Below are 10901 nucleotides of genomic sequence, written 5' to 3' on the forward strand. Positions count from 1 at the left end.
TATCACACACACACACACACACACAATATTTTTGAGATTAGAGAGTATCCAATTTAGAATCCAAAATGAGATTTACAAACATCATCCAATTGTTTATCGTTCTTACAGTGGGTATGTATTTTGTTACCCAAATTACCAATTGCTCTACCAATGATGAACTCATGTTGCTTCAAGCAAGAAGAAGCCTGAGGACAACAGAAGGCCCAAGTCGTGAAAGCATCAAGGTATGGATAGGCGGGATACAATATAATCATGATATTAGTTTTTGCATCATTTTCAAATACACAAATTAGTTGAGGTAAGATTGAAAAAGCTCATTTCATGTCACATTTTATCCAAGAACTATTAGTAGCTGATGCACTTGAAACCTACATATGCATAACGCAAGAAAGAAACGTGCTTCTGGTTTATTTGGCAGACATAATTGGGAGTTTCTTAATAACTAAGAAGGTACTAAACCACCAGGGATCAATGATGGTTTTACCCAGATTTGATGCTATATTTATCTCTCACAGTTCAAATGGGTCGAGTTAAAAGATGTATATAAATGAAACGGGTCAAATGGTTCATATAGGTCACTTTAAGTGTATCCAGATTACATAAAACCTCCTATAACAAATTCTGGATTAGTATTGTAATATCATAGGATTTTGATCCTATTTAACACATTCATCGCAATTTAGCCTTCACACAATATGCCCGACTCACTCATTCTGATACCTTTAGTTTCACGATCTCCGTTGTGGTGCCTTCTATGTGCACAAGAAATCTAATAGTGATTAGTGGAAATCTACATGTAAATTGTACAAATGCAGACTATAAATCTTAAATGTAATCTGCAGGTAAAAGGAAATGCATGGAAATCTACAAAGCAAGCAAATTCGATGCCACATACATATGATGCAATCAATAATGAAGATGCAGAAATTGTTTACAACATCGATTATCAAGGTGTGAAAACTCACCCGAGTCCGACTCCCACCAAGCATCCATGAAAACCCACCTGCGTCCAACTCCCACCAAGCCTCCATGAATGTTGAGCCACAGCGTACCATCTACTGGCACCAGTTGTGCATTAAAATCTAGAATCAATTTTACCATTGTATCGATTGATGAACTTACAATATGAATATGACATACGTTCCTTTATTCTCTGTTTGACCTTCAAAATTTGCTTTTTGTATATAAGACTAAGCTCAACAAGTAAAATGTTAGGAAAACAAATTATATAAAATTATTATCACACAGCAACTCCTTCCCATTGAATGGATAAATCTAGGTTAGGTTTAATCAACAGCAAAATAAAAGGATAAATATTTAGAAAGAAACAGGTCTAAATTTGCAGACAGTGTATTATTTATGTATGACCTCTCCTAAATAACTATTTAAGGATTAGACTAATATTGCAATAATGTAGATTTCATAACCACAATTAACACACACAGTTCATTAACAAAAGTAACATGCTTCGGGTCAACCCAACCCCATCCACTTTGACAAACACCAAAAAAAAAAAAAACTGCACATTTTGATGTTTTGACCCATTCCACCAATTTTACAACCACTAAATAATGCCATTGCCAATCGAATTCGAAAATGAGAACTTTACTCTATATTAATATTCATAAAATTAAGTGCAATTTAGAGCTAACATCCCGCTATTGTATTGTTTGCGAGTGCTTCTGTATTTTTCTAGGAGAACGTTATAATGATATATTATATCATCAAATACTACTTCATTACAGAATTTAGACTTAACCTCCATGAATGCAGCTTCAACTTTGTCCCTTTGGTGAACTACCAAATAAAAGAGATCTCTAATCTCAACTGGAGACATTTTTTGGTCAAGGTGACAAATCCATCTAAACTTTTCAGAAATGTCTTCATTTTTTCTAATAGCAAGTTCTATACTGGAAAGAACAGCATTGAAATTAATATCAGAAAAAATTTTATTTAGCAAATTGTTGAAAGTTAACTTTTGGTGAGTCTGAAACCAATCTTCAGTAATGGATAGGAATGAAAATGCACCAACAAGAGAAGCTTTTCGAAATGTAGGATCAACATCACCAATCAGCTTAATTGCAATATGCATCAGATGCACTGCAGTATCATGAAGATTCTGACATGAATTTTCACCAGATACGTGATTGGAAAGACTAAATTTTCGACCCCAATGATGGATTGCTACATGGACAAAGCCTTCCCACCTGCATGTATATGAGATAGTATGTTAGGTTCCATGATAGCAATTCAGGTGGTCTGATAACGAGTATAAACAAGTTCCTCTTAGATTACCCAACAAATTTTATGCATAATTGATGTGATAATTTAGTTTACAGAAAACATATTTATGCATTAGAATTGATTTTTTGGGCCACTTTAACCTGCCTGAAGTGTTTGGCATTTTGGGCCTGTTCACCTTTTAGCCAGTTTTCTGATTTAATCCATATGTTATAATACGCAATTCAAGTTGAGCCATCCATAAGTAAATGGATCGGATTTACCACCGCTAAGTTCAAGCATTTTTCACACAAAGTGAGAATTTAGACTAAAAACCTAGATGAACATTGACAACATATTAGATTAACAAAGAATCAGTAATGAAAAGTAAACACCAGCTTCAGGGTTGTTATAGCCAATATGGCAATATGAGTATATGACTATCTCCATATCAGTTAGATTGGTACTATAGCTGGAATTCAGAAAGTTATATTTCATCACGATAAATAAGATGGATTCTCTAGATAGAGTGAAATCATTAGATTTATCCAGATAGTTCTTTAATAACTTCGGCAACCTAAACTATCAGGTATATATTAAGAGCAGCAGTAAGAAAAGATCCATACATGTGAGATATCATTTCCTAAGATAAGATTGATATGTACATCCGGTCCACAGCACATGTTCATACTATGGATTGTTGTGACAAATATTGACCAGTCCACATGCATCTCTAAAATTCTTTTGTTTTATAAGAACATTATTTAATAAGGTGGTGAGTATCTAACATATACACAAAAAATTTAAAACTTAGGTACATAAAATAACAACAAAAGGAAGTGGATATGATATCAAAAGCTAGTGCATTGATTAAAACTCATTTGTGAAGCTACTATTAAATTGGAGACACTTGCAAAAAACAATCACGTGATGAAAGCAAGTATAACAAATGTATTCATTAATCATAACAAATTATTTGCCTAATACCGACAGCTGAACAATCAAGCAATATTTGAGTAGGGCAACTTTCATGCAAGTTTTCAAGATATGTCCAATTGACTATATAAAACAATACGTTACACATACGGAATTTTTGATACAATACTATATCATTTAAATAAAAACATACTTGAAGCACATATCACAATCCACTAATCCAGTCAAGATAACTAGCATGTTGACCATGCAATATGAATCTCACGCATGTTATCATCATGGGGCCAAGAGAAAAAGCTATATGATATCAATGATTGTAAAAAGTTAGGCATTTAGGGTCATTTTTTGTAAATATTTCTTGTTTCTATTCCTTTTCTGTCTGGTACCTACTTGACAGGTCTTTTTATTGCAATTTCTTGTTCGTGAGCTATCAGTCTACCATACAAAGGAAAACTAAATCATTCAAAGAATGGCGCATAGTTATATGATTTACTTCTCACACATCTTTCTACTGAGAAGTAGCAGATATTATAGAAAATGAACTTTGGTAATGTTTGTTTTGGACTTGACTGGTTTAGTTAGAAAAAACCTAAATGCCATAAGTCAGAAAGATCTGATTGCTTTAAACTCGATCTGTTAAGAAAGGAAGCTTAAAAAAGTCACAAATATGATTTTCTACGCATTAAGTCACTAACTTTCAATATATTCGTTTAAAGATCATTCAGCAGATGAAATGGGTTAACCATATTTATCCAAACAGCACTTAATGAGTAAAAAGAACAAACAAGCCCTTCTTTAATAAGTGTTTAAGTCAATAAAGTATTATAATGTGAAATAAAGTAATTCTAGATCATGAATATAACAAGCTATGTTTTATGATATTATTTAAGCACACAGATGAGCTTATGCATCATACTAACTCTTATAATTATTATTTACTAGCATACTTTCTTTCTTCTTTCTTATCACTGTAACCACACGCCAAAAAAAAACATATTCCACAAGGGATACACATGTTTCTATCTAGCATTATTAAATAGATGTCACATAAATTAAAATAACATGTCATAGCAAAACTAAAAATACAAGGCTAAATACTTCTGATGCATGGTTATATCAAATTATCAGTAGAATTTTTCCCTAGCCTACCCAGATCTCTTAGAAGGTAGTAGTATAGCATACCAACCATTCATTATATGTATGTTTATGAGGATCCCATCTTTATAGATTTATGGATAACAGTAAACACTTAAGACTACCAGTTTGTAGTTTGTACAAGACAGATGACATATATTCAGTTCATAGGTTCATACTATCTTTGTGTATAACCTTTTCGAACTTATAAAATTCTACAACTTTTTTATAAAAAAATAAAGCACTTACTCAAATGGAGGCTCTATCTCAATAGCAAGAGTAAGATGTAGGGAGAATTCTGCATTCTCATGTGTTTCACCACCAATTATGGTACATGCCTCATGAGGGGAACCCCGAGGAATATACAAGATGTCACCTTCTCTCAATAAAAACTCTTTGCATCCATCTATTATATTATTCTCACCCTCTATATCAACCAAGTCATCAAGGTTTTCATATAAGCGAGGTAATTGCAGGCATGGATTAGGAAAAACCTTCCAGCGTTTAAGTCCTCTGATTTGGCACACAAGAACACAGTGATCATCACGATGACGAGCTAGCCCCTGGGAATTTGGAGGTGTTAAGTACATATTTACCCCTGTTGATGGTTGACCAAAAAGAAAAGCCAACCCTTCTGAAATATTGGCAATATCTTCAAAATGGAACTCCATGCCACGCATAGCAAAGGTGTAACCATCATTATATGCTTCTACACATCTCAAGATATCATGTGCATTTGAGGACCCCTGGAAAAAATGTATCTCTCCGATAGATTCCAGAGTTTTAACCACCCGAATATCCTGTTGATATAGTAAAGGGCAACCTAACTTTTCTCGGGAATCCTTGAGAAAATTAGTTATATCTAACTCATCTGAACTAATTGGTAGAGCAGAAACAAGATTCTGCAATAAAAAACCAAGAAATGACGGAACAGTTTCCTTGGACCTAAGAAATTGTGAAAAAGAACTAAAAACATTTTCGTGCAATGAAGCACTAAAGGGTCTTTTTATTAGCAGTGGCGATTGCTCCCAGTGTTTCACAATAAAAGATTGAAAACTATTCTTGCCCAATTGAAAGATGCTCTCTTTAACCTCTTGGAACATGGATGGAGTGGTGAATGTTCCTTCCATTGAAAGTCTGAATATACTTTCTGCAAGGTTAGTAGTTCTAATACCGCTTAAATAGAACAATCTCTCTGACTCGTGAGCTGCACCTATTAGAATGTCTTGGCGCACTTTTTCCCACAGTGTTGTTAAATATGCTAATAAAATTTTGGAGTGTCCACGTGAGATCTTCCTGAGCTGCTCAAGCGTGCATTCATTGATGAGAGTAACTGCAACTTGAAGAAGCAATATAGGATATTCATCTTCCATGAATCCCAATCTGAAAAAGGTTTTATCACCTAGTTTCTCTGCACTTAGAGAAACTGAAGGTATTGAAGATTTAGGTACCTGAAAAAAATGAAAACTAAAGGATGTTAAGTCAGAATATATGAATAGAAATCAACGATCTATATTAGCATGACTGGTAGGAATTTAGATTGCGATGAAATGCATCAATAAGAGTTTTGAATATCAAAAACCTTAAAGAAAACTATCAATTAACCAACTGAAGAAATTATACATGAAGAGACTTGATACTCTTAACATGACAATCAGGACAAAAAAAATTAACAAACATAGATACTAGATGTAGCACTTTCGGCCCATTTATTTATGTATTGGTTAATCTGATATATGCTATATCTCTAAAGAGTTAAACAAGTACAACAATAAAAAATAGCTAAATAAAAAATGATTCATATGAGTTGAATGGTTCAAGAGAGTTAAGACTTAAGAGTCGCGCAGTCGCCCAAATAATGCACAGGTCAATTTGCTTTAGTAAAAAAATAGATATTGGTAGTAATAATATAACTTATGCAGTAATATTTAGCGCATTGAATATTTTTAGCATCTTTAAAGAAAACAAAAAAATTTTGCTGGTCAACTTGACCTAAATCTTTTTGATTCACACTAAAAGCTGTTACACAACCTAGGCACTTTGCCCCTATTATTATGTAATATAGCTGAGATATTAAAGACTTCCCTAAAAACAATTTAATGATAACTATTACCCCAATCCACGTCTCTACATAATTCATCCAAGTTCTATATGGATTCTGGTCATTTACATGGATTCTTGTCTTCCAATTGTGTTTGCTAACTTAACATGTTACCAAATTCCAAACCTCCCATTTACCTTTAAGGTTTGTTGAATTTTTAGAGGGTGATATTATACATTTTTACGACTGCCAGATGCTCATCAATCAGCCACCAATTAGACATACTTCTTGGGTTGGGCCATAAACAACTATTTTATATAAATGCTAGAAGGGGGGCTAGTCAGTACTCATTGGCATATTGACAACTGCTTTTCATGCTTGTGTTGTATTAACATACTTTATGGGCCTTAGTATTGCAAGTGTTCTTTAGTAACCGCGGGATCAGACCTTTGCCCTACTAAGTCCACAGAGCCTGAAAAAATCCACAGCTACTCAAACTCTAACTGAATGAAGCATTCTACAAGGAGCCTCGCATGAGTTGTAAGGGATAATTGCAGATTAGTCAAGTTTTGAGCATTGGACATCCAATTCCCTAATCTTTCTACTGCATGTTGATAACCAACCTCGCATTCTCACAACCCTTGATAGTTAGTATTGTAGGTTCTTGCTCTACATGTCTAACAAGATTCAAATAAGCAGATACTAAGTAATGGTTCCTAATAATAATATTTGCATTTATCAAAATATGAGTATGAAGTTGGTTCTAAAATAAGAGCTATTTGCTTGAAAAATGAAAATAGTAACCTATCTTATACCAATAAATATACAGTTAGTTTATTGGTAGGGAAAATGCAATTAAGAGCTAATGTTATACGAATGAATCCTAATTGTCAAAATGAACACATCTTGTTTAATGTTTCTTGGTAAGGGCATGATCCAGAAACCAAAGAATCTCATAAAACTGATAGGATTCAGAGTTCAAGTTAATGGATATCTAATGAGGTATGCAATAATCGGCAACGATTCAATAGGAATACAAAAGACTGGTAGCATTTATATTTCCTAAGGCTAGCATATATTCTCTGAACATTCTTGACAAGCAAATTTAATAAGCTACAATGCAAAAAAATAAACAGATAAACCCACTAAGCAAATTACAAAGAAAAAGAAAGTGATGCTCACATAAGATTATCAATCGCAGACAACTCCAGCAATCTAAACTGCCCAATCGATGTAGTAAACAAATCTAGAATAGCATTACAAGCTGCCATCGATATACTCCTGTTACAACTCCTAATAGCATTAATCAACCCCTTCACTATATCATCATCCAACGCAATCTGTTCATTCATTTCAATTGAAAATAAAGAAGCTGCACCCACTATCTCCAAACCGCTAGACGCAATATCACTACAACTGTAAAAAGATTAAAATATTTATTCCACCCACCACTAAAAAATGGCACTATCTTATTAAAAAAAAAACATTTTATATCGCCAAATAGCTGGTGTGCATCATGAACATATAATTCCAATCTTTTCAAATAAAGATAATGTCATATAATAGCAACATACTTTCCTGGAATGTCCATAAAGGTTATTAAAACTATTATATGTAAATTTAGGTAACTTTAACTTTATTTAACAATTTTAACCAAATAACCTAACTCTTAGCATTTCTTCGCCTTAAGATTAGTTAAAATTATGTCTTGCCACATCAGCCATAAACTTAAACACTTTAATTGCCCAAATGGAAGTTGAGAGAAAGTATATAGTCAGTTTATGAGATTTCCTTTAAAAAGATCAAGACAATAAAAATTTAAACATACAGTCATACATATTGATACCCAGCTCAAAAGATGATAAGTATAACTTGCTTATGGTCTCAAAATATGAAAACAAAATGTGAGCAACTAGAGGTGAGTTAGTATGTAAGTGAGTAGGTATTATCTTCTATAACCAATCTCTGCTCCTACTTGTCTCAACTAGAGGTGGCCAGATGGGTGGGTCACTCGGGTTGGATAACGGGTCAAACCAACAAATGCTTGAAGTTCTGCATTTTGCTTAAACTTTTGCATATTATCGCCATTCATCACAATCCATGCTTCAATGCCATCATTCCATGTTGAATCTGTTAAATTACTGAATTTTCATCACCAAGATTTGCCATGCTTAGCCAAAGTGGCTTTCCCCATCCAAAATCATTCTCATACACAGCAAATCTACACCAACTGCTGAACCTGAAAACCCCCCACATTCTCCTGAATCATAAACTTTCCTATTTGTTTGAAATTACCTATGGCTATCTCGGCTCCATTTTTGCCCATTAGACTCTTCAAATACTTGTTATCGATCTTCTTAAATGAATCCCTCAACTTCCTTACAAGATTAGCCATGTCTGATGTTTGATCATGCGTTACTGCACAAGCCATTTGAAAAAGATTTCCAAATTGTTGATCTTGCAACGGAGGTTCCATTCTTTTCCTGAAGTTCACGACATGAAAAGCCACTGAGGCCTTATAACCCCCTAAAGAGAAGGTTGCACACTTCCATATCAAAGCAGTCACAACTTCGACCCTTGTGGGGTTCACCAGGTTGTGACCATTCTTAGCCATATCATGTTTCAGTTTGTTTATGGCTAAGGAACTAAACACAAACCTCTTTGTTACAAGATCCTTTGACGGGACATGAACAATCAGATTCTTTGGGTTTCCGCTATATTCATGTGACTCCATTGGAGGGAATAGAGCTGCCGAATCAAGAATAGGACCTATCAATGGAGTATCACATTGTTTTGCCATCCCGAACCAGTGGCTCACAAAAGATGAAAGACTACATGCATCCATTATTCTATGAGACACGGATATACCAACGGTTATGCCACCACAATCAAACAAGTTAACTTGGATGGCTAACTGTTATGATGATTCCACCATCACAAGTTGATTTAGTTCTCCAACTACTGGATTTTTCACAACATCTAAAAGGTCTGATTTAACTCTGGCTACCAAGAACTGAACCCCTTGATCATTGCAGTCAATGGTGTTTCGATTTTTGGACAACCTTCCAGCTAAAGGGTAGAAATGAGTCAAAGTTTTAGCGAGCGAGGTTTTGAGTTTGATGGTCATTTTGGATTGTGTTATGTTGGTAGATTCGTCATATTAGTAGTAATGAATGGATGACGTATAATAAGGAGGAATTTGCTGGTCTATGTACGTAAGTTTGTAGCTTTTGAGTTCAAATGGAGTTGGAGAAGACGGTACAATAAGCTCTTTTGACAACACAATGATCTTCATTTCAAGGTTTCGGAGAGAGGGATAGAAAGATGGTCTTTTATGTTCTCTCAACTATTCTTGACCTATTTATTGCTGTTTTGAATAAGATATGTTGCTTTTAATTAATCTTAAATAATTAGGAAGAATGTTTGATTGGTGCATGAGGTCTAAAATTAATTAATGATCCAATATTTATGGATCTTTGGCATAATTTATATTTAGTTTTCCTGGAGTGAATCTTTTCACTACATCTATCTCATGCTACACGCAATCCTCTACTACATCTGTACAAAGGTTAAAACCTTAATAAAAATGCACCCACCCACAAAATAAAAAATGCAACTACGATTTTATTTTTATTTTTTTAAAAATCGCCACGTCAAATAGTTGGTGTGCATCATAAACATACAACAGCAACAACAACAACGGTACCCAATCCCAGCCTAAGCCTAAGCCTATGCCCGGGTATGGGGGAGGTATGATGTAGACAGTCCTTACCCCTACTCAAAGGTAGAGAGGCTGCTTCCAGATGCACCGAGGTGGAAGGGACCTCCGGCCCGGGGTGAGATCCACCGGAGTGGAAGACTTAACCGGGAATAATCTCGATCTCAAACTCTCAATCTCAAAGCCCGATCTCAGTCTCCAGAAACCAAACTCAGATTGCATCATAAACATATAACCCTAATATTATTTCAAAAAACCGGATACAACTACAATACCCAATTCCGTCAAAAAAGGGGTATGGAAGCGGTGAGCTGTAGACAGTCATAAAATCGATAATAATGTCATAAAATAGCAACATACTTTCCCAAAATATCCAATAAGTTACTAAGATTTAAACATACAATCATACGAATTGATGCCCAGATCAAATAATGCTAAGTATAACTTGCTTGTATAAAAAAAAGTCTTTAAAAAAATGAGCATTTCATCAAACAGTTGGTGTGCATATATAAAAAAAATAAAAGCATACATTTATATATATATATATATATATATATAACCTTACTTGGATTGAATGAAAACTGGGAGTAATGAGATGAAAAGAGGAATGTGTTGAGAGAAAATTGAAATGTGGGATTTGGAAAGTAAGGAAATAATAATTTGGGTTTTATATGAAGTTGGGTTTGAAAGAGCTGCTGCAATCATTATTCCCAACAAGTGATTAGGATCATCTGAGAGTTGGAAAATTGTTGTTGAGCAGGAGGAAGATGAGGATGACGTGGAAGATGAGGATGTGGCGGAAGAGGAGGAGGAGGTCTGGCGCCGGCGCTTGGCCATCTGTCTCCGACCCAC

At 34.5% G+C, this 10901-nt stretch overlaps 2 protein-coding genes and 1 pseudogene across 2 annotated transcripts; 1 reads left to right on the forward strand and 2 right to left on the reverse strand.

The window, feature by feature from the left end:
- The first annotated feature begins 65 nt into the window (after positions 1-65).
- On the forward strand, positions 66-1149 carry LOC122600955. Its single transcript, XM_043773732.1, has 2 exons — positions 66-224; positions 843-1149. Exons 1-2 carry the CDS (start codon positions 66-68, stop codon positions 993-995), a joined length of 312 nt encoding a protein of 103 aa, XP_043629667.1. The 3' UTR covers positions 996-1149.
- LOC122600952 lies at positions 1131-7602 on the reverse strand. Its single transcript, XM_043773731.1, has 3 exons — positions 7514-7602; positions 4540-5757; positions 1131-2207 (listed from the first exon to the last, which is right to left on the reverse strand). The coding sequence occupies exons 1-3, from the start codon at positions 7600-7602 to the stop codon at positions 1631-1633; spliced, it is 1884 nt and encodes a 627-aa protein (XP_043629666.1). The 3' UTR covers positions 1131-1630.
- A 564-nt stretch (positions 7603-8166) lies between these two features.
- LOC122600953 lies at positions 8167-9661 on the reverse strand (annotated as a pseudogene).
- Positions 9662-10901: the final 1240 nt, after the last annotated feature.

This window comes from Erigeron canadensis, chromosome 5 (genome assembly GCF_010389155.1).
Source record: "Erigeron canadensis isolate Cc75 chromosome 5, C_canadensis_v1, whole genome shotgun sequence".
In the NCBI taxonomy this organism is placed as follows: Eukaryota; Viridiplantae; Streptophyta; class Magnoliopsida; order Asterales; family Asteraceae; genus Erigeron; species Erigeron canadensis.